Source organism: Anopheles coustani, chromosome 2, assembly GCF_943734705.1.
Source record: "Anopheles coustani chromosome 2, idAnoCousDA_361_x.2, whole genome shotgun sequence".
Lineage (NCBI taxonomy): Eukaryota > Metazoa > Arthropoda > Insecta > Diptera > Culicidae > Anopheles > Anopheles coustani.
The window spans coordinates 89244197-89269014 of record NC_071289.1 but is presented as its reverse complement, the minus strand read 5'-3'; the positions used below and the strand labels follow the sequence as shown (position 1 = coordinate 89269014).

Sequence of the window (24818 nt, the reverse complement as noted above, 5' to 3'; positions counted from 1 at the left end):
AACACGGTATCTGCATCTTCTATACTCCATGAGCATGAATGTCTGTGTGTATGTGTTGTGCCTGTGCCTGGCTAAAGGAGATTAAACTTCTCGAAATCACATCTGTGTAAGCCTCGGGCCCTGTTCTAGCGCTGAAGGTGACACCGCCGTTGACCGGCGGGTTGGAGTCAAAATGATGTTTAGCTTTCTTTTTTTTTGTTGCGATTTTCCAAGCGACTCCCGGGACCATTTTTCCCATTACCTGATGGGATTTGTAACGTCGCATGTACCTGCGAATGTTGGCCCAAGGGCTCGGGCTCTGGGTTGAGTTGTGGGACAGTTTGCGTCAGCAGATTGTAGTGGGCCAGATATAACATCGACAGTGCAATGTGCCTTGAGGGTGGTTGGTTTAGATAGTTTGAGTTAGATTGAATTTGCTAATCATAATAACCGTCTTAGTTATTGTTATAGTTGTTTTTAATTTGTATAAGTGTTGTTTAACAAAACAAAAATTACATAATTGATAATGGTTCGTAGTCTGATAATAGTGAACATGAAAAAAGCAAATAGATAACTAGTGCAAATTGAAGGATTATCACATTTCTTATTTACATTCACTGTTAGGTAAATTTAGAATTTAGAATACAATTTTAAGCAAAATATAAACGTGCAACTTGTCTGAATGCCTTACAAACTAAACCTATCATAAGTAAGGTAGAATGATTTTTGGAATACTACCTTTTTAACCCCCACACTGTCCTGCCAAGTTAAGAAAATGGCTTAAAAGATTGGCACACTGTTTTTTACATTTTTGTATAGGTTTTGGTCTAAAACTGAAGAAAAAAATATATTTTCCTAAAACTTTTTGGATTTTATTGATTACATAAGCATATGTCAGTTAGGATATGTGTTATTTGTGATTGTGATCAGGAATAATTTGCCGTTAATTAGCAAAAATTTGGTTCAATTGCATTGATTAGTGTCAAATATATCAGAAAAAAAATACAAACACGAAAGAACGTGTTTTCGAAGCAGTTACAATCGAAATAAACGACGCGCAACGAAAGTTTAAATAAAACGTGCGATAAAAAAGCTGCCCAAACTGGGCAAAACTGTGAAGGGGTTAATGCTATGAGATATATAGAAGAGTGTTATGAAACTTATATTAATTTAATTTTTAAGACCTGTGCTATCTCAATCGAATTCCAAATCGTACATTAAATGTACCCCTTTTGAGATGCGAGAAAAAAATAGTCAAAATTAAAACAATGGGCCCCACGGGGTTTGCGATCGAGAGTTTCATCCTCGGGTAATGAAGCATGCCCGCGTGCAGTGTATTAAGTGGAATAATTAAACACTGATTGGCCATTATCCACTCGAACGCAACTGATGGACGGGTGGATCACGTGGGATACCGTGGGCTCTGCTTTTGAGCCTTCCTTTTTTCCGATTGGTGCTTAAATCTTGTTTTCCTTTTTACCAAACTCGCTACTCTGTTGAATTATACCCTTTTTTTCTTCTCTTGGTCCGAAGAGTAAATGTTCGCTCAGAAAAGGCTCACTCGACGCCGTTGACGGGGGATTTAAATTAAAACACCGACTTCGTATTTTGTGTATGCCCATCTCGCAGGACTCTGATTACATGCCACACACGTTGTAAAAAAAGGGTGTGAATTTGATTGGCTCCGAGGTTTCTGTACTTTTTTTACTGTTGCTCGAGCGAGCGTGGTTTTAACTTTCAATCAAACCCTACTAGGTGACGAACGGTGACAAAGTGAAGCAGAACAGAAAAAAGCCATTACGAAAAATTGGCATTCCAATTATGTGAGTAAAGTTTCGAGCATTCCCCATCCCCATGGCCTGCATGCAGGTTACGTACGATGCAGGGAATATTTAAAATGGCTCTCTGACGAGCTAAGGCACAAAAAGTGAAATAAAAGTCGCTTATGGTGGAACGAAAAATAAATAAAAAAGCGTTGCAACTATGTCTCCGATCTGGAACCGAGGGAGAAAGCGTGGATCGGCCTTCGCCTCATCTCATACTTTGCAAACATATTTTCACACCAAATCAAACCTCGGCTGATGGTTGGGCCACAACGAACCGTCGTGCCGGCATCTGCATAGATTTCCGCATGCTCATAGTTGTGTGTGTGTGTGTGTGTTTTTCTCACTAACAATCAACTACCGCGCATCTTTGCAACGGGGCGAAAGTTTTCGACGAAGACATCTCGGGATGTGCCTCGTCCCCGTCGGGGGTTGAACAAGTTTTTCCCTCCACACACAGCAATCACTCAAAGTTTCCTCCCGGCAGGAGAAACTATTCGCGAAGAGAGATGCGAAGGTAGAAGGAAGGGTGGGCCAACAATGGAAAGTCTTTCCGGTGACAGAACGACAACAGTGGGGCAAACTTTCTAACCGCCAAACGCGCGAACCCAATTGTGTGATCGTGTGCAAGGGTGGGGATCAAGACGGAAGGAAAAGCGGCAGAGTGGAGGGAAGCAAATCAACGCAAATGTATTTATTTAAGCCGATGGTAGAGAGAGAGGCGAAAGATCCCAGAACCACCGCAGGTCCCAACGGAAACCGCCAACTAACCCGAAATAGTTCATCCCCAAAACGCTCGAACGCTCTCTGGAAAAGCCACAGAAAACAGCGCCCGTCTATCCTGACGCCATCTGACGCGCCATCTTTGTGCGCAAACGGTGGATTGTCCTTTGCCTGACAGCACCACTTTGCATGCTTGTTCTACACTTCGCCTCCAAAGTTCGGCCCCCCTTCGCAACCCCTTCCACCGCTTCGTCGCGAGCAAAATGGGTAATTAGAATGATTGCCTTGCCCGAAATGATGGAAAGCTCTTCAGTCCGTTGGCGATAAGTTGACTGTGAGGTGGGGTAGAGCTCGGCACCGGTACCGGAAAAGTAAATCTTGTTCGTTCCGGGTGCGCAGGTAAGCGCCCAAGTTTCCCATCAAAGTCCTCAACAACATTACTTGGCTACGGTGGTGGTGGTGGTGGTGTTGGTGAACATTTTATCCCGCTGAAATATTTGTGCGATGCTGCAAGGAAAACCACCCCTCAAAAAGAACCCTTTTAGGCATCCTCTTTTGGATAATGCCCTCGGGATGGGTACCATGAGTAACGAGAGCATGTGTGTGTGTGTAGCACTCGTCTTGCTTTACCTTGCACTTGACGATGAGGTGAAAATTTAAACTTAATTAAAATTTTCCAATGAAAAATATTTTTCTATCGGATTGCTACCATTGCAAGGCTTTATATAGGAGCCAAGGGAACACACACACACACCGTCCCTTATTACAACGATCCTTCTTTCATTTATTTCAAACAATCTCTTCTGAATAGAAATGAATGAACGGAAAGGAACTTCCACGAGGCAGACTAACTCACGAAGAGCAGGTTTGAACTCTTTCTCTTCAAGTTAAGCTGCCTCGTGGGTCGCTTGAAATGTAATGAAGATGCGATACCCGAGCATGATGTCAGCATATGACTCCTCCTCCTCCCGTCGCCAGTCTGTGTGACGTCATGCGGTGCATGCGAGGGGAGGGTTATTTTTCCGTCATAACGCTGTACCAGCATGTAATGAGTGCCCACGAAAAACATATTCGTGTGTTCGAAAAGGTGCCGTGTTCGGGTGAAGGGAGGGGTTTAACTAGTACACATAATACATGGAATGTTGGTACATGCCCGGAGCGATCCCTCCCCACCCATCGTGTGTAGCCCTCAGCCTCGGTTGTATCGTGCTAATGGTTGTAAATTTAATTAAAATTTTCCCCGAAGGCCTGCGCAAGGGTTTGTGCTGAGAAGATTTGGAAGCGACAAAAACGAAGACATGGATGCTTGAAGATGAATTTCCATGGTAACAATGATTGGTCCAAATAAATCTTGTGTCTCGTTTTACCAGATTTTGGCCTTAGCGGAGGACTTTCGTCAAGGCAAACGTTAGTTTTGAATTATTTTAAAGGTATTTTTTGTAGATTTTTATACTGACAGAATATTGCAACCAAAATCAAATCAACCTTCCTGTTGTGTTGGTTTGATTCAACGAACATAATCAACGAATTACCTGTAGAAAATTGTATTGAAATTAAATTAAACTAAATTAACTTCATATCAAGAGATTGTTTGAAAATAAGCTGAGCAAAGGGTATAAAACAAACCCCTGGCTCTCATGGAGCTCGTCAGACCATTTTAAATAAAACTTATCCATCCTTTCTGATAAATATCAGAACATCATAGTAGGAGAGTTACGAACAGTGTTCGGTTCAAACAGGACGGTAAAATTAATCAACGGGCATCGTTTTCCATACTTCTTATCCTTTCTATAATGATTGGCAATTTTTTGTCAAGATCCTTGCTCTTATATTCCCAAAAGCTCGCTAAATCTTCTCCATTCCGTCACAAGAAACGAGTATTTATAGTCAGCGGTCTGTTCGCTAGGAGCATCCATTTGTCTTCGATTTATTTCACTTTTTGCTTCCACTTTCGACCCGCTTCGATATTGTGTTCGCGAAAGAATCGTTGCATTTTACCTTTTACGATGTTCGCACAATAGAAAAAAAAATGGGTTGAGAAAATGTGTGGCTCTGGTTTGGGTATCGGGAAAATAAACAATAGTTGCATCTGTGGCTCGGAAAAATGGAATCCCCCCGGCGGAGCGGATTACACGAATGAAACGAAAGGATTTATTATTTAATTTATAGCGAGCGGGGCGAATGCTTTCGAGTCTTTTGGGCCGCAACGTCCGCCGGGTACGGTTGTTGCGAAGCTTTGTTTGGAATGGTAGGAATTAACAAAAATAATAACAACAAACAATAGGTACGCAAATCCAGCCGAAAACGATAAATATTTTCACTAGCTTGCGCGCGTACGGATCGTGTATTGAATATGATAATCACGGTTTAAACTTTACCGAAAAACCCGTTGGCTCCGTTAGTCGCTGGGAATTATCGGGAGCTTATTTCGCTAATCTGTTTCGGTTGGCTTGTTTTCGTACAACATTTTGGTTACTGTTTCTCTTTCTAAGGGCGTTCTAAATATTTTTAAAAGCAGTTGAATCCAGAGCGTATGAAGAGTAGTACGCTGATATTTTTCCATGCGATGATTTTTAATCTTCTTCTCCATGAACCTTGGATTCCATTTAACGCAAGAAAATCCTATTTCATCGGAGATTTGCAAGCAGTGGAATTGGCGAGTTTTATTTTAACAAAATTCGTCGTTTTCCCTTTTCTTGCAAACATTGAGTTTTGAATCCGTCTGTTCGTTTATTTGGTTCCCTCCATCGAAAGTGTGGCTGTGTGATTTTCCATACCTTGTAACACGCCTTGTCCTCGTCGGCAAACCCGTCGCACTCGTTCGTTCATTTGTTCCCTCATTCGTTGGGTGCATTTATTGAAATTTATATTATTTGGCCACAAGTTGTGCCATTCATTGCTGATTTCTTTTGTGCCACCGCAAGCGGGAGTTCCTGTTACATCTGCCACTCGGTGGTGCTTTGCTTCTTCTATTCAAAATTTGGTTCAAAAATATTTTGCTTTATTTTTCACGCTCCAACAAATCCACATTTACCTACGGCTCCTACTCCTCCGAGCCGACCGACATTGACAGAAAGAAAAATGTGGAGCTCTTGGCGGTAGTTTTGTTTGAGAACGATCCCTTTATTCTGCCGCGCAAGGTTTTTATGCGCCACGGAGCATCCCCCCCCCCCTCCACAGTCACAATCGTTTGCGTCTCCTTCCGGTTCACCTGGTTCCCGGGGCATCAAGCATTTCCCAACCGTCGCGCGTTCATCGCCCGTTTCTCATGTATTATTTTTTCAAATGCTCCCCCCTCTCCGGCCGCGGGATGAATAGAGCAAGCCTTTTTTTCCCTCCCCGATGGTGGGAAACTGGAGCGTTTCCATCTCATTGTTGTACCACTCCTTCTCCGCGGAATCCTTCCCCATGGTCCACTCCGTTAAGGCCCCCGTTACGTGTATTCTACCGGTGTGTGGAACATGGTCCTATTTTCACAATTGCCAGGGCGTTTGCCGCGAGTGCTAAGCTGAGTGCTGAGAGCTCTTTCCCTGCGTGTGTGTGCCACGATTAATGTTACTTCAATTGAATATTTAAAATTCAATTTGTGTTCACGATGGGCACCGACGAACCCACGATGCCGTGAGTTGGACGCACAAGGCGTCGTTTCCCTTCTTTGGCGAGGATTTTCCAAAACGTCGAGCCGCTCGTTTTATGTTCATCTGTTGCCCCAGTTTGCCACAACGCTGCCGCTTTCATCAATCCGCTTTGCCATCGATGGGCCTCTGGCCGCCAACTTTCTCGGCTCGTTAGCCCATCCCCAGCCAGCGCACCAAAAGAACCCGTACCCGTGAGGAAGGGTTCCGGTAACAAGACAGGGGGGCACGCGGGGGCTCGAGTTAGAATAAATTTCTACGGACATAGTCAGCGAGTTTCACAGAAGAACCTTTTACTTTGGCCCACGCCAAATCGGCAAAAAGGATCGCGCGCAGGAAGCGGGTGTGTAATTTCGAATGAATATCCTCGGCACCGGAAAATCCTCAACCGCGCCACAGCCGCTCCCTATCACCGCTTAGGCCATTCCCTTCGGCAGAATATTTCCGATCGCACCAGGCCAAGCGAAGGCTATGTACGAATAATATTCAACCAGCAGAAGCGGCCCGAAATTGATCGTTGCAGCGAAATTAAACCACAATTACTTTTCCAACACCGGCCCTCCCCCCCCGGCAGCTCGGTGGTCGTCTGATTCGGTTATCTTGATTTCCGGTTTGCGAACCACTCCGGCCGGGGAGTACAGATTAGAAAAAAGCACTCAGATTCGATCCATGTGTGTGTGTGCGGGGGGGTTTTTTTCTTGAACGTAATCTCTCGTTTGATGTAACGAAATGCTCGAACTGGTAGGCGGTATTGCTTTGCATAAGTTTATCGTTTAAATGAATTTCACCCATGACCTTGCGGGAGGAAGCATCGGTACGCTCTTTTTGGCGATTGGGTTAGGATAAAAAGTTGATTGGAGTGTTTGAAGGTTAGTCAAATTGACTTGTTGATAGGAATAGGATTGGAAGAGTTGCGTTTTATATATTTAATACTAAGAGCTAAGCTCATAACAAACGATATACGTTTTTCTCTACCGGTTCCTAAATAGTAAAATGCATTTCAATTAGAGTTGTGTAAATCTGATTCAGATTCATGCATCTGAATGAATCTCTGCCTTATAAGGAATTCATCAATCTTTCGTCGAGAGACCTGTTTTTTTTTGGTCGCATTATCCACGCCTGTGAAAGATTCGGGGAGATTCATGACAGATTCATCAATGATTCATAAAAAATCGTTAAGGTTTCAAAGAATTCATTAAGCTTTGAAGATTCGAATCCGCGAAGACTCATGAATCCATCTAAATGAATCTTAGGTGAAAGATTCATATGAATGAATCTCGCCAAAAGATTCACTAAGCACAACACTAATTTCAATCATTATATTTTCCAACACGTTTTAACAGAGACGATTATGGGGAAAGAGCTCTAACTTATCTCCACTCCAATGTTCATTTATATAAAAGTAATTAGCTTTGTATAACAAACCTTTTACTTTCGATGAGATACACGTTCGTGTTGATGCCTTACCAAAAAATGTATGACAAATTAATCTAGGGAATAAAAGTAACGATCTTTCCTTTATGCTTCCAATACATTCTCTTTCCAATAACACCTCCTCTCCCTGCGTCGAGCAGCTCCATTTATCTCAATTACCACTTGGTGGAGTGAAATTAAACTCATTCTCCAATTTGTTGCCAGTAATGGGACAATAAAAATGCGCAAAACTTGCTTCGGGTCCCGGCCAAAACGGAAAAGACACCCTGTTTGGAGACTGTTTTCACGTAGCCAACTTGATGGGTGAACAGGCGTGAGAGCGAGCGAGCTCACGCTAGGTAGCGGAAACAGCAACACTACATTGTACGGAAAAAAAAGGTACACTAACGGCGGAACCACCACCGCTTCCGACGAAATGCCGTATCACTCGATTGTTACTTCGTTTGAATATACACATACATTTTGCCCTCCACAAAGGACTTTGGTGGTGTTTTTTTTCCCAATTTCGGCACCAAGCCAGCATAAGCGCCTACTGATGAAAGACACTGTCTTCGCAATTGCCAAAGAAATGGGAAGCTTCTTGGGGGGAGGAACGGAGTGGGAACCGGGAGAGGGGAGGCTGAAAAATCTCCTCACATCTGAAAGCTCCATTTTGTTTTCTCCATCCCCCCCCCCCCCCTCCCCACGGTTAAGCCAGAGCAACCCATTGCCGGGAAGCGATAAGGCGAGGACTATTTGGACGAAAAGAAAACGCACTTTTTTGTGTGCGTTAGGCTCTCACATCAGAGTCGCATCCATTTTTCCCGCACATTTTCCGAATGAACGTTTTCCGAAACGAGTCGAGACACCGCCCGATTAGGTGGGTGAACCATACGTTGCTTTTGCAAGAAAAAGCCCGAAACGAAGGAGAAGACGCTGATTGTAGAACGTCGGTGTACTACACGTTGGGATGAATAAATTAGAGTAACAAATGTCTAGCGTACCCCTTTTCGCCATTCCTTTACTTTGTGTACGCCGGGATCCGTTCGTCATTTCCTGCGCCCTGCCTTCCCCGGCGGTGCCTGCCCCCGCGTCCCACCAGTCGCATCGAGAAAAATGGCTTCCCAAAGCGCGTGGCTTAAGCTGAGCAGTTGAAATTTTCAGGCATTACTTTACGACGTTTCCCATTTTCCACCGCAGTTTCCTTCCATCGCGCGCCTCCCGAATCGGTCTGATTACTGAGCATATTTTATGCAGATGATATTTGGCCCCTTTTCAGCTGGGAGCATCATGATGCTAATGATAATGATGATGCTGCTACTGCTTCTACCGCCGACGTGCGCTGCGGTTGTGGGATGCCGTGTTGGCGGGCGGCTTTGGGCGATTTTCTTTGTGAAAAATGAAGATTTTCTGCTCCAGCAAAATACCGGCCCGAATGTTGCCAGAATCCGGTAGCAAGAAGATCCGAGTTCAAAACGCCGTGTAGCTAGCTGTCGGTTCGATTCCGACTAGAAAAAGAATGAAACTGAGCCGCACCGTTTTGGGCTTCCGAAGTGTGTCCGGGAAAGGGGTTTGGTAGCTGATGAGTCGGTCCGGAAGAAAGAATCGTACCTGGAAGGATTGAACTAAGTGGGACGCTCGGCCCGGAAACCTCGAGACAAATTGGCGAACATTGAACTTGATGTTCGGGGTTTTGGGCAAGCAACCAAGAAAAAAAAAATTAAATAACGGAAAGTAATCTTTATCGTAGGGATACATACTCGGTTTTTATCTCAACAAACTCTCCTCCCCCTCCCCTCCCGTTGGGGGGAGGATGTGGTTTCCGGACTTCCGCTGCCCAACCACGACAAAGTAACGCTGGAGTCCGGAAGTTGTTCGAAAGTAAGAATTTGCAAATTGTTTCTCGTTCTTGCCTTGCGTAAACATTTTTTCTGCTTTTCTGCAGCTCTGGATTGTTATTTCGTTCTTCATCCCTTTCCAGTGCGTGCGTTGTGCGGAGAAAAAAAACTTTAAGATTTATGAAAGGTCAAAAGTCATAAGCCGGAAAAGGTGATCCTTTTCAAACAGACCCTCTCCCTTGTGTGAAGGGTTTGCCGGAGGGAAAGGCGAAGCAATTCGATATTATGGTTAATTTATGTTTATAATTGGAAAGTTGCAAAACTCGATCCGAAACTTTCGACCCTATTGTGTGGCGTCGCATGATTGCATTATTTGATTTTGGGGGCATACCATTTTTTTTACCAACAAGACTGTCACTTGAAGAAACAAAAAAAAATTTCTTTGGAAAATTCAACAGAGAGAACGATTTTTTCCATTTTATTTTGCTTGCTGTCGTGAAAGCGAGTGAAGAAGTGAAGCGTTTAAAAAATCCAATTGGTACGATAAATCATTTTTAATGCATCTGTGATGTGTATTATGGAATGAAAAACAGTTTCTCGTGTGAAATAAATTCTCAAGGTAGTGGAAAATACGTTACTCTTACTAGCAATTATAAAATTCTTCTTACTAAGTACAGTGATAAAACCGATAAGGAGTAAGAAACTTTTTAGCTATGTTTTATTTTCTAATTCACAGTGTTCGTTCTTTTGTCGACAACAGGACGGAGGTGATACGATTAATACTAGACGTTCTATGCATTAGAAAGAAAATTATCGAAAGCCGTTAAAGAACCTTGAAATGATTTGTTCAATTCACACTAAACAATTTAACTATTTGGGCATTGGAAATCATTTCTAGTTTGAATTGAAATAGCAATGAAATGGAGAAGCGATTAAAATTAAAGAGGTGAAAAAGTGGAAAAATAATTTGCTTCGAAAGCAGGTCTGGCCCCCTGCACCCGCTTGCGTTCATATCTCGGATCTGTACCATTATCACTTTCCGATCCAATTCGCCATTTGTCGCTCGTCTTTGTCCCAAGGTGTGGCGAGGAAGCGGTTGCTGAACTGATTATTGCTATTCGACTTCAACCAAACCGCCAGCAAATGGGTTTCGTATGCAAATCATGCTGCTCATATAAACGGCCATTCCGTCCTAGTCTCCCCTCCCCCCCTTACAATCAATGTCGTTGATGGTGGTCCACGTTCGCATGCCCGGAGTCGTCGTACATTGAAAGCCCTTGAGCCATCCCGGAACATCGACGTCCGACGATCGGATCGGGAAGTGTCGCGTTCCGGACGTTGCTCGCCCGTCCCCGTTTGCGACGGAAAAGCGCCAAAAATGGCCCACTCTTGCGCCTGATTGTGCCATGGTTAAGATTGCTTTATTATCGGTTTGAAGGCTTGCCAAGAAGGCTTCCCGCAACGACAACGCTCGATTGCTCGCTGCCGAAACGAGTGTCGCTGATGGAGTGGCGTTGGCCGTTCCCCGGTTATTGTGGTTCCCGCACCCCGCGTCGGTGGTTTTTCCTTGCTTGCACGTAAGACACCCGGCGCGATGGTATCTCGGTCCCTCCCCCCGCCCCTCGCGACACGCAGATTGTGGAAGGTGTGGAGAAATTGCCCCGTTATGGAACCGGATTGGAATTTGATTCCGGCCAGCGATAGCGATCTCGTCGACGCTGACGTCGTCATCATCATCGCCATCGTTAAGCCGTTTGAGAATGGTCTTCAAGTACGCTCCACACGCCTTTCCCACTCCAAACCCAACGGTGCCGAGAATCTGACCCTGGCACAGGTGATTAGAGGAATGATAACCATCGGTTAAAAGCGTCAGCGCAATCGGGGGAACGGGTCGAGATTGGCCCAGCCTCAACGGCTTTCGCCTGACGATATTTCCCTTTCCCGGGGTTGGGGTTTTCTTGGATGGGATTGGTGGAATGGAATGTCAATAATGGGTCGAATTTTCGAGAATATTTGTCATACCGTGAAAGAGGTATTTGTAACCCTTTTACAACACTTGGCTGGAAGGAAAGAAATAATGAATTAAATCAATCTCTTTGATCGCTTTTGAAAAAGTTGAGAAGCACAAAATTGTATTTGGAAATAGGAAACATTTTTACCCAATCTGTTAATGATTATTGTATGAAAATTGTTTAAAAAAGTCACAAAATTAATGAAAAACTATAAATTAAAACGATCACTTGTGGTTATTATCAATTACCAGGAAAATATAATTATTCAGGCTCAAAACAGAAACATATCATTTACGAAACACCGACCAGCTAAATGTGCATGTTTTCGATCACTAAGCATTTGCACGGTGATTGTACGGCATAGATGTACGTTCATCGGCGCAAGCGATATAATGCGAACGAAAAACTTGGCATATTGTGTTCGTGCCTTGCATTTCGATGCAACATTTCTGCACCATATCCGTGCACAAGGTACAACGGTTTCTTCCCGGTGACCGAAAACGGAAGGCACGCGGCGGTGGCGATGAGCTTATCGGTGCATGCGAATGCGTTTTGTTGGCCCTTTGTAGTTTTGGGAGCTTTGTTTCGCCGAGCGCCATTCAACTCCGGCGCAGCCCGGGAAAGTTAAATTTTTCACGGGAAAAAAAACCGGATCCAGCTGGCACTGGCTGAAATCGTCCCGAAAGTGGGCACTGTACGGAGCAGCTGCAGCCTCCGTGCAACGTGTTTTCCGGCTGAAGTGCGGTTCGATCCGGTTGCACGGGTTGCATTACCGCGATTATCGGCGTATTCACTGAAAACCACCGATGGGTCCAGTTCGAACATTTCGCTGGGGCTTCGTTCCGTTTCGAGAGGATCGCCTGGCTGGTGGTTTTTGGTAGTCGTACTTGAAAGTAGTAGTATGAGAGTGGAAAACTCACAATTGTTTGTTCGCTATGCGAGTCGGAGCTGTCCTGTACAATTTTTCCCGGCTGCTCGCGAATGTGGAAATCTCGTTCGCATTCTCGCTGCTTCATTGTGCATTGGGTTCAGTTGTCGGTAAAATGTTGGACAACAGCAACATTGGCGAATGGCGTACCGAATGCACAAAGGCTAAGTAGTCAAATGCACAATCGATTCGTAACAAAGCGAGGGGTACTTTTGTAAGTTTTATCTGAGGCAACCCAACCCCGGCGGGGTGCCTGTTCTTTAAAAACCACCCTGAATTGTATTTCTCCCACCACACTCCCAAGTGTGGAATGAAATTTCTTCCACTCGGAAGGCTCCGTCCATAATTACCGGCATGCCACCCGAACGAAACGACATGGTCATTTCCGATTACCGTACAGCGGTTCGGCTCCGGAGCTTTCCTCGGAATTCTAGCCCCCGTTTCATCCCCCTTTGGGTTAGCTTTAAATACATTGTGGTTCGTTTTTCAATCGATGACGAATCCATCGATGCGCTGAGCTTTCCGAAAGGGTGCCTAGGTAACGCGCAATCACCCGAACCGACAATCTCGAAGTCCTTACAGTGCCTCCCTTCCGCTACTCTACCCCTGCTACGTCTGGGGAAAACTTCCCCCCCGGGGTGTGCGTCGGGGCGATGGGTAATCATATCGGAAGCGACGGTACTGAATATTCATGAGCGATTCGGGACGGAGATTATTTGATCGATCATTGTTTCGTTGTAGCTTTCCGGTTAGCCCCCACAGCGAATGTGTGAGTGGCTGATGTGGACGTACGTAAGTGTGTATGTGGCTGCCCGTAGAAGTGTATTTGTGGTTGCTGGCTACGGCTGGGGAGCTGCCAGTGTGTGTGTTAAATGAATTTTCTGGCGCCGAACGATTTTTGCACAAAGTTTCCGCCCGAGGCATCGAAGCGGATGGAGTTTTCATGGCTGGTCTTCCCTTGCGGGGAAAGTGTGTGTTCATGTCACACACTAAAGGGAAGTAGTAGAACAGTGGGTGGTAGGGATAGGACCTGCACACCAACTACACCCTCCCAGTATGTAGGCGAATACGGGCTTTTACACGAACATTTTGCTTTATCCGCACCGCACCGCCTGAGGGTTGAAATGGAAGAACATAAAACACCAGCTACGCACCCAAGTCGAGGTTATTGGAGCAACTTTAAGCTAAGAGTATAATCTAGCAACTCGAACATACACCTTACGCTATCGTATGTTGTTGAAGTTCTTGGAGTTATGTAGGCTCTTTACCTTTACTCTTGAAGAAGTAAATTTTCAGATTCAAGTTGAGTGCCGAGTAAAACAAAACATAAAATCAAGCAATGTTTTATTGCAGGAGCAGCACTAACATTTGAAATAATTAGCTAATGTCATACGTATAGGCCTATAATCATGCAATCGATGGAGGCGCCCAGTGCTTGACGAGCTTTCTACCTTAAGAAGCCCATTTGGCTTGCTATAAATTATTATGACCAAACATTTAAGTATTGAATCTGAAGCAAAACATACAGATTTCCTCGAAGACTTGAAATAAAATTCCGCACTGTAGGAATTAAGGCCCATTGTCGATCGATGGAGGCGCCCAGTGCTTGACGAGCTTTTAACCTTAGCAACCCCATTTGGCTAGCTATAGATTATTATGAGCAACGATTTAAGTATTGGACCTTAAGCAAAACATACAGATTTCCTCAAAGACTTGAAATAAAATTCCATACTGTAGTAATTACGGCCCATTGTCGCTTGCACAATCTGAAACAACGCTTTACCACTCGGTTCCAATGCCAGCTCTGGTCACGTCCACAGCCACAGTTTACGCTTGCCGATGTTAGTTGACGGTCGGACACTCGGTAACACTTTGGGCAACACACGGAACCGCCACCGGTACAGCGGTGGGTTTCCCCGTTAATGTGTTTGGGCTATTATTTATTGACGCCATTAAAACCCGACTGCAACCACAATGTTGCATTGCATTGCCTGTTATCGCCGGCGCAGCTGCTGCCACGCCGGCTGCCACCGCGGCCGGCCAGATGCAACGACGAATTATTTACGGCCCTACACGGTGCCCAAGGTCGGCGCGTTGGTCGTCGGTTTGTGTTAGTTCTCCATAATGGAATTTAATGAACGGGCACATATTGCCGTGTGTGGCGCAAAAGTTGTTGCACCACCAATAAACAGCGAGTTTGAACTAATTCCATAAATAAGGTAGAGTATTTGATGAGTTTTTGCCGACCGCCGGGTGAGCACTGTTTGCGAAGCCGGTTGGTTTGCGACGAAGCGTGAGTAAGTGTGTGGTCTTGTTTGTGTAGCGGCAAACGTCACTGCGGATGGAACTATCGATTTGGACAAACAGTTCGTTGTTGATGATGGCATTTATGAGTGGTGTATTTAGCTTAGCGCCTACACGGCAGAAAATCCAATCCAATCCAATCCAATTTGAAACATAAATGCAAAAAAGTTCAAAATCGAATAGAACAAAATTTAGTACATTTATGACAGTAAAATGATTTCAGAAAACACCATTACAGATTAAAACTTTTGGCAATATATTGTGAGTACATTTTTCGACAAGGAAAGCGAAAACAAAATTGTGAAAAAAAAAACTGTCGACCGCTGAGTCGTCATTATTTTGCCATTACTCCCGAACAGATTCCCAATTTATAATCGCCGGTAATAACGATGGTGATTATCGTATATCCCTTCCCGCGACTTGGCTGCCGTCGAACGATAAAGTGGTTGGAACGATCTTTTATTCGCTCAAAGAAAGGACCTGTCGCGTCGAAGAGTGATTCATTTCGGAATTTTGGAAAATCCCGACAAAAAACGGTAACTGCAGCCGAGCTTCCCTGCGCCAAGTTGAGATTTTGATTGACGGGAGGAAAAAACAAACTCGCCGAGGACAAGCGAGCCGTGATCCGTGGTTTCACAGCTCTTGAGCAAAAAAAGGGAAAAACAATGGCGCTACTCACCCGCAAGTTCGGCAACGAACTGCTGATGGTCATCGAGTGTCACCGGTGATGCGGGCTGATCACCACCAAGGCTGGCTGCTCGCGACCGGACAACGTAATGACTGGCCGGGCCATCCATTTTCTTGCCGCGTTCATAATCTGCAGCAGCGTTTTCCCGCGATGAATCGTCCGGCGAGCCGTCGCAGGTGAGGAAGCTGGCGGGGCTCGCTGGACCGTGGTTTTTATCGTCGTTTTGCCATTTCATGGTCTCGCTGTCGCCGGCTCGATGGCCCTCGAATGTGCCGCCGGGTGAACGCTTTTCGGCCCGGCCAAACTTCCGGTGCCCGGTGCTGTAACACGAAGTGAACGGTCTCGCCCGAAGTTGACAGTTGCGGTTGTCATCGTGCCCTCCATTGATCACCGGGGTTGGAGTGGTCGTGGTGGTGGCGCGGGATGACCGGTGGTCTTCACATTCGTTATCTCGCGGGCCGCGGGCACAGGCCAGCGCATCGTGACTCGTCGCCAGCCCGGAAAGCCTACCCAGGCCTGATGAGCCGACGTCCGATGAGGTGGAAATCCTGCGCCGGGCAGTGCTCCTTCGGGCGTGCGATGAGTTATCCTGATCCGATAGCGAGGGCGCTAACGAAGGCATCGATTCGGTTGGAATCGAATCCGGTTCGGGCGTGATTGCGGGCTTTTCCGGCCCCGACGAGCCCTTGCTGCATGGCTTTCCGTTTCTTTGTTCCGTTTCGATTACCAAGCGCTGGCGGAGCGAGGTGGCCGAATGAAGATTGGCAGGAGATAGCGCGTCTGAGGGGGGCCGGGAGCTCAAGGAAGTGCTGGTGGGGGTGATGTTGCACTCCACCCGTTGCTTAGCCGACGCCTGACGGCGATGACGTTGGTTGCCCACTGCACTCAACACCCGACCATCATTGCCAGGATCGTCCAGAAACTCGAGCTGCTTGGCGGAAAGTTTGTGAATGGTACTCAGCTCGCTTTTAACGCGGCTGAAATTGCTGTCTTGAGTGTGCAGAAGAAACTGAAAAGATTAAAAAGACAAGTAACCTTTAAAAAAAAAGAAACCACAAAATAACTGCACTTGTCGGTGGCGATCATTCCGATGGTGCGTCACATCATTATTTTTTCCAATCCATCATTGCACGCCCCGGGCAACGATAATAAATTTTCCGAAAACTTCTACCCTACCTCCATCCGCTCGTTGTCCATCAGGGCCTCCATTAGGCGGGCCTCAGCTGAGTTGCGTTCCTGCTCCAGCTGTTGCTGCCTGCATCGGGCTTCCTTAACCTTACGCCGAAGCTCCTCCATCACTTCCAGCTCCAGGGTTTGCTTTGCCTCGACGTCGTCCCTCAGTTTCGCGAACTGCTCCTCGAGACGCCCGTACTGCGCCGTCATTGCATCAGTGGCCTTTATTTTGTTCGCCAGATCGAGCTGTTCCACAAGAGGGCGGGAAAAGCCGTGCGTTAGGAAATGGGGGCGGTAATTAAGAGAATTTAAAAAAAGAGTGTGAAAATTCCTTCTCATCTACTGTAATCGCCATCGGCAATGCCTTAAGCCAAGTTACACACGTTTTTAAAATGTTGCTATGATAGAGAATTTAGGAGAAATTGTGAGGTTTAATATTGGTTTAATATTGGTCTAACATTGAATATGTCAAATTAATTCGAACAGTCATAGAATACTGTTAAAAATTATATTCTATCTTAAACAAAATGTAATAAGAGTTTGCTATTTAAGCTACTCTGCCATATTTTACAGGGATTTTCAGATGATATCACAACAGTAGCAGCATTTATTCCAACTGCAGCACATGACATTGCTGCACCAGCTATGTAGATCAATCTTGGGCTGTCATTCGTGCGGTATACGTTTACACTCGCTAATTGCGTACTTCGCTCAAGCTGCTGTATCAGGGGGATTGTAATATCAATTGCTACGATTCTGATTTCAAATGACACAGTTATAATAAACATGATTGAGTTATAAAATCAACTGGTACTGTTGGAATATCATGTGCTGCAGTTGGAATAAACACTGCTACTGTCTGAAAATCCCTGTATTTAGTTTACCTTTTGCTTTTTTAAAGTAATTAAAATGTTAATAAGCTGCACTTTAACATAAAAATAAGTCCACAGTAATGGCAAACAGATTGAGAAGCACTGCGGCGAAGAAATACCACGGATGGCGTGATATTACCGAAGGGCGTATGGAAAAAAAAAAACAGTAAAAATAAACCAACAACAGCTATACGCACGCATAGCAACAACGCTCGCCGCGCGATAGGTTAGTAATTAAAAGGAAGTGATAATTATTCTGCGTTCCGTTAGCTCATTTCCGACACCGCAAAGCTCACTCGCTCCCGGGTGCTACCCCGGGTTGGGCACGAAGCACCCGCCGGGTGGCGTGTCACGGGAAAATCTTCCTTAAGCTTGGCAAGGCGCGAAGGGGGGAAGGGGGGCGCGGAGTTTTCTTCATTTTCGCGGCGTTAGTGGGTTGTGGTGAGGTGTGGAAGCCTCGGATCACAAACACAATTATCGTTCCCATAACCTTCGGAGCAGGCCTGTCGATCGATGGGTAGGCCGGAACAGCTCGTGCTCCCAGGAGACCTCCCCCTTCCCTTCCCCGTTTATTTTCCCCTTCCTCTCTCGAGGACGGGGGGAAAGGACGTTTTCTTTCGGGTAGACTCTAGCGAAACGCGTCTCCCGAATGCGGCTGATAGGTGATTAGTGTGTGTGTGGAAATGAAACAGTTCCGGGGAATTTATCCCATCCCCACCGCAAGCGTGGTGGAATTAAGAGTCTCATGGCGGTGTCATTTGGGACACGTTGTTGGATTGGCAGGAATTTATCGGGTTCCCGGTAACGGTGCGATGTCAGTACGAACCATAAGGGGGTAGGATTTGTTACTGAGTCAGCAGGATCCGCTCGCGGGCCTCTAGGTTGGTGGTAAGGGCCGGTGCGGGGGGCCATCATCCTGTATTAAACTATCCCATGTCAGCTAAAGCGAAGCTCACCGGTGAGGTCAACCCCGGAACGGGAGATCACGGGGAAGGCTAGGCAAAACAAACCTCCTAAGAAAGCTTCACCCCAGAACGTGTTGTCCGATCCGTGGGCCGATCTTTCTTATTTGACAACGTAATTGCGTGCCCGAGTTTGGTCTTTGGTTTTGTCCCGTGTTTGTCCAAACGCCTAAAACTCGGGGCGCACCGGAAGGAAGTGGTACCGGTGGCGCTGGCGCTGGTGCGGCAGCTGTGGCGTGTCTGTCGGTGCAGCTGCGACTGAGTAATTACTACAATCAATCAATGTATGTGTGTGTGTGTGTCTTTTATCAGCTGAACGTGTCCTGCGGTTGCTGGTGCGCATTACCGTCAAATGTGGTCGATGTCAACGGGTGCCTAACGAGCGTCCTATCCTATCCCGGGGGGGAAGCCACTGTTCATTGTGTTTCTCTGCGCCAGAAGCGCTGTCTACAAGCCATTGAAACATCTTTGAACCAGTATGGACGAACATATACCGCAAAACTATCGAATGGGGCTGCAAATGACCGGAGCTACTGGAGGAGTACTTTAGGTCAGACAGCTAGAACTAACACGCTTGCGAGAGTGATAAGAAGCAGCCAGAAGGCGTTTCTGTTGTTTTTTTTTTTTAAGTGATCTTAACTATTTCAATTAATCACCATCTTGACACCTTGATTGAAAGAAAACAGAGGAATATATCACACTTGGGTTTGATAAATTACCAAACAAAAAGTTTGCAGGCATTCGTAGGTTGTCTAGAATAAGGAAGAAAAGGTATCCTTTTCCACTCCCAAACTTTCCTCTCACTGGAGAGCCAGTAAAAACAACTTTTACCCAATAAAGAAAAAAAAACATCTTTACAACCGAACCGACTTAAAAAGGGGAATAAAAATACTACAGTAATTCCCGTAGCGCGAAGTCTCCCAAGGATCGGTCCCGGAGGCTAACGATCGCAACCGTTCATTAACTGCCGCGCGTTTTGCCGGTGTGTTCGGTAAAACTTTTCCAATTTCCTTCCGAAAGGCGCGCGCGCGCGCGATAAAAAGTGTGTGCCAACGCCAACGGGCGCCCGGGGAAAGTGTGTACCTAATGGGATGGGAAAGGAAAACATACCCGGCCCATGCCATACCTCCCCCCAGCGTGGAGAGCGTGGCTTGAGAAACACTGGTTTTGCGTGGTGGAGGGGAATAAGGCCTGGAATTGACGCAACCGGTAGCCGCGAGCGAAAACAACATTGAAACATTGATTAATTAATTTCCGCACCAGTTTGTGATGGGTTCGTGAAGTCGAGTACGACTCTTGTGGACGGGACTGACCTTTCGGTCCGGTGTTGAGCAGTGGACAGAGTTCGGCTGTCCGTGCCGTTTGCGTCCTGCCGGGCGCTTTCACTGAGTTCATTATTGAACTCTTATGAGTGTGTGTTAAGTTCCTGGCGTTGTTAGCGCCGTTAGCTGTTCAATAATGTTCATCTTTTCATTTTTTCTTTCTCTCTTTTATCTTTACAGGTAAACTAATATTCAGGCCGTTAGCAGAAGGCAAAAATTGGACAGCAGGTTTGCTGCATGCTAGTATTCATTTAATACCCCAAAAAGGTACGGTAGAAGAATCTCAAACTTCTCTGGATTTTTTTCCCCCTCTTTTTGCTGTCCATCTTTAAATACTAACGAGCAGTAAACGAACGCAAACGCATCCCCGGGACCACGAGGCGAGTGGAAGACTGTGCAAAGGTGTAAAGGTTAGCGGCGCAAAACTTCATTAATGGCCGTAGTTTAATTTATCGTTCCGTGTTCATTTTAATGCAACTTTGCACAAACGAGCCGGAAAGTTGGTCCGAGCGAATGAGAAACGTGCGGACGGCAGCGCGCAAGCACGCCCGCTTTTCCGCCCCCGGGAAAACCCCTCCCCACCGCGCTTGTTGGCAACGGGAAGCGACGTTCGAGAAATCAGAGAACCATGCAAAACGACGGCCATTGCATCTTGTACTGCGTATTTATCCGGTGCCTGGCTTTGGATAAGCCATCGCGATGCAGATAATCGGACAATGAATAAATTGTGCTGCCTTTACCCCCCCCCCCCCCCCCTCTGCTTCCCGTTACCATCCCGACGACTCGGAACGGTTTTACGGCTAGTGGCTTTGTAAAGTCATCCCAAGCGGGCCGTTCCCTCATCGCCGCAGCGAAAAAGGTGAGAACGTCTTTAGTGCACCGATCCGAGGTTCTTGCTCGGACCGACGCTGCCCTGCCTGCTTGCTTGCTCGCTGGGAAAATGGAATTTTATGGGATCGTGCCATAATCTGTGCCGTAGTCTTCCGTGAAGCGTAAAATCGCCCCGATGGCAACGGGAAGTCTTTCAAATACCGTCCAGTTTTTCCTATTTAGTTTTTTTTTGTTAGTTGTTGTATTGCCGGCTACGAAAAGGATTTGGCCCCGATCAGCAAGTGATAAGGCGGGCTAGAGCTACGTGAAATGAAATTAAAATTGGAAGAATGATAAGCCTCGCATACCTTCACGTACAATGCCAAATTTTAAGACCTTTCTCGGTAGAATTTTTTGCTTTTATGAAGCGTATTGTTGTTTTAAAAAGTTATCATATTAAGGTTTTTGTGGGTAAGAAAAATAGTAGAACACATTAAAATAATGTACAATACTTTGAACTGTTCATTATAAACTGAAACAAGCTTCCATAACAAAACCTCTCAAAAAAGAAACCATTGGAGTTATAAACTAAATAGAAATAGCAAAGGGAAGAACTTGTTTCAATAGTTCAGACTGTGACCAAAGTGCTGGCCAAGTTATATTTTGACTTTTTTTTTAAATTGTACCATACATTATCAAAAGTAAAACTTGGAGTATTTGGTTAGAGACATAAAAAAAAATGTTAAACTCAGGTAAAACTAAGTTACTAATATTGTCAAACTTTTCCTTTGGTTGCTTCGAACATAAACAATTTAAGCCTTCGTTGGACAGCAATAACTAAACTATATTAAATTACTAGAATTAAACCAGTCTAATACAGCATAAAAGATGTGTTTGAAAAGAGACTAATTACCTTAAGATTATTAATCGCCTCATGATGCTGCGAGCTTTCCAGGGCGTGTCGGTCCATCTCGCTCTGAAGATTGCGCTGAAGCACTGAACAATTCCTATGCGCGGGGGGGGGTTTCGAAACAAAGATAGAAAAGAGTACGAAGAAATAATTATTATGATTGTGATGGAAAAGTTTTTTCTTTTGGAGTTTTACTTCCTGCCCAAACGACGCCTCGGAGGCTGGAAGGGAGGCCCGTAAAACTAAGAATTAGAGCCATTATCCTTCGTGCGCACACGAAGGAGATGACATGCGGCCGTGAAAGCGTGGATTTTGACAAATTGTACAAATACACTGACGCAGGCAAAGGGAAATCAAAGATTTGTTTGCTGCTTCCGGGCGAAACGGGGAATGCCGGAACCGTTACTCGGAGAAAACAAATAAACGTTGGGAGGCTTCAGGTCCGCCCGGCTTTCGGGGTCCGAAATGTGACCGAATCGTTTATCATAAATACAGCCCGTTAGCGTAAACGGCAAGCGAAACGAAGGAATTCGTGGGGGCAAGGACCGGTGTGGGGGTTGCGGGAAGAAAATGGCGAACGTAAATAAGATATTTCGATGTATTTAATGAGGATTCATTTAGCGCGGCTACTAGGGCGGGAAACGATGGACGATGATTTAATGCAGGCGATTAATTTGAAACCTTCAGCGGGGCATGAACCGGTTAGCCGGTATTTGTGCTAGCGTCCTGCTGACCCACCCCGCTCCACCCCCCTCAGGGCTGGCGAAAGACTTGGCCAGAAAAAAAGGAAAGCGGGAAAGGATTTTTCATTCTATCGTCCTACCAATCCACCGTTTTCTTAGATTCACCCGAGTGGCCAAGCAACTGGCCCGATTGGTGCGGGTGGTGGGAACGGACCGGACCGTTTAATGATCGGATGAAATATCCCGGAAGGTTCCCGCGCCCGTCCCACGCGTCCTAAGCGTCTTCTCTCCGCCGGGAACATAACGAGGATGGACAGTGGATTGTTGCTAATATTCGTTTTTGTGTGTATCTGCGATTTTTTTCTCCACTCCGGCCCTCCGGCTGCTGACTTCCTTTGTTTAACCCGCCCGGCTCGGGACAATGTTATCCGTGGTGCTTCCGCCCTCTCTCAAGGATTTGCTTCCCTTCAGCTCCGGTACGCTCCGGAACCGGCATGCGAAAGGAGGGTGGGTGGATTTTTCTTTGCCGTCGCCGAAAACGGGCTGGAGGGAGCGGGGATTCCGAGATAATAATGGCGCCCGTGTGCTCTCTAATGAGCCATGCCTTGCGTTGGCACTGGACGGGGAGGGAGCGGTGCTGGGAACGGGGGTAGAAGAAAAAGAAAAACTGGAGCACTACACAAAGATACAACACAAACAGAGAGCACATTTGCAGATTGGCCAAGTTGGTTTTTTTTCTTTCTGTTTTCCTTCTTGCAGGAAGGCGTGGCCCCCGGTTTTTCAGCAGGAAGGATAAGAAATCTTAATGACTGACACAAAGAGGGGAGGGAAAACCAAGGAAGGAAAGCACAGGGAATACTGAAACACTGAAGTCGATTCTACTTACTCGCATTCGACTGCCGGCCCAGTCTTCGGATGCTGTCGGAGAGAGATGGAGAGACATTATTTATTTAGGTCGAATGAATTGGATCAATGGAAAACAATATGGTGTCTGTTGCCGACGCAACACGCGCAAGCAAAGGTCGCGACCAGGAAGTTTCATATTGCGCCTCCACGCGCAACGGCGGACCAGAATGAAAGGCCGCGATCGGCCAAAATATGATGTCTCCACGCGCAACGGCGGACCAGAATGATGGGCCGCGATCGGCCAAAATATGATGCCTCCACGCGCAACGGCCGCGATCACCGGGCGCGTGGAGCCACGCGCATGTAATAGGAAGCTGAAGAATCAGCAATAAATTAGTATTTAAGGGATAGCATTTAGGCAATAAAGCAGCATTTCAACAAGATCAGAAGGCTCAGTTATTAGTCGGAGGGCTCCTCCGGGCTAAAGAAAGAAACTTTGGTATCTTCGAACTGGCCAGCTCGGGGTTCCGCACCGGTGCTGGTCGCTGCGTAGGAGGTTTCCTACGTCAGTTACAAATGGTGGCTCCAGAGAGGAATCCAAGTTTCTTTACGTTATCTAAAAGTGTGTGTCGATCGGTGACAAAACGCTCGAGTAGAAGTGCACAAAAAGTACGCAAATAAGCACACAAATAAAGAACCTACGCGCGCAGTGATCGAAAAAAGTTCGTGAACAAGCATAACGCCAAGAAACAGAAGTGCATAGTGCCACAGAGAAGAAGAAGCGCATAGAGAAAAAGAGAAACGCGCGCAAATAATCGAAGCACAAAGCATAAAAAGTGCACCACGAGTAAAGTGAAGCAATTAGAAGTTGAACGCTGGGCACAGGTAACACTACAAAGAAAAAGTGATAACCCAAAAGTGTCCCCAAGAGGAATCACGTGCAATACCCGATTCCCAACTTGCGCGGAACACCTGTGACAGCTGCCGCGAACACCCAAATACGCGGCAGTGAACAGCGAGTGAAAACAGAGAGCAGAGAAAAACGCATCGACAGTCGAACAAAACAAGAGACGGTGGCAGAACGACGCGGAGGTGGACGAAGTCGGTGAACGGTGGACGAAACCTGAGAAGGACGAACGCGGCAGTCGGTCGGACGGACCACGAGGCAGCCGACCCCGGAAGCCGTGGAAGACAACCCCAGAGGGAAGGCGAACGAAACCTGAGACGGGCGGACGCAGCAGTCGGTCGGACGGACCACGAGGTAGTCAACCCCGGAAGCCGTGGCAGACACCCCCAGAGGAACGGCGGCGGCAGGGTAGTCATACGAGCGCCGCGAGGAAATCAGCTGAGCTGAGCAAACGGACGATTGCCGGCGCAGCGGGCGAAGGCGTTGGCGTAGCCACTACCACCTCCGAGGCAAACAAAGTAAGTAACAAAAGTAGCTAAAAATGGAGTATAAACCTAATCCTAATGGTCACTGTAAGTTGTGTACCAACAAAGATGAGTGGGGAAAGCTAGCGATTTGCTCATGTTGCGACCGATGGTTACACCTTGAGTGCTTAGGATTGAAAAGTGCCCCCAAGGACTATATTTGTCCAAGGTGTGAGGAGGACATGCAAAATTCAGAAGCCCTAAGGCAAGCAGTGATGCAAGGAGAACGTTTGCTGAAAGATACAACGGCGGGAAAAGAAAAGGCCGAACGGGTGAAAGACAAGGCCGAAGCGGCTAAAGCAAAAGCTGAAATAGCAAAAGAAAAAGCAGAACTAGCAAAAGAAAAAGCAGAACAAGCTAAAGAAAAAGCAGAAAAAGAGAAAGAAATATTGCAACAGGCACTTTTGAAGGCAGAGAAAATAATAAGGGACATGGAAATTGAGAGGGCCAAAGAGACGTCCGAAGA

General features: G+C 46.2%; 1 protein-coding gene across 2 annotated transcripts in view; it reads right to left on the bottom strand.

Annotated features, from left to right (window-relative positions):
- The window catches only part of LOC131261836 (uncharacterized), a 49010-nt gene that overhangs the window by 3737 nt on the left and 20455 nt on the right, over window positions 1-24818 (bottom strand). For both annotated transcript variants that reach the window (XR_009178207.1, XM_058263677.1), the window contains exons 5-8: window positions 22962-22993; window positions 21396-21489; window positions 16520-16762; window positions 15335-16352 (exon numbers count right to left, since the gene is read on the bottom strand). Coding sequence is in view for 1 of the 2 variants with exons in the window: in XM_058263677.1 (XP_058119660.1) it covers window positions 15335-16352; window positions 16520-16762; window positions 21396-21489; window positions 22962-22993 (1387 nt within the window). In the remaining variant the exon portion in view is untranslated. The remainder of the gene's footprint in view (window positions 1-15334; window positions 16353-16519; window positions 16763-21395; window positions 21490-22961; window positions 22994-24818) is intronic.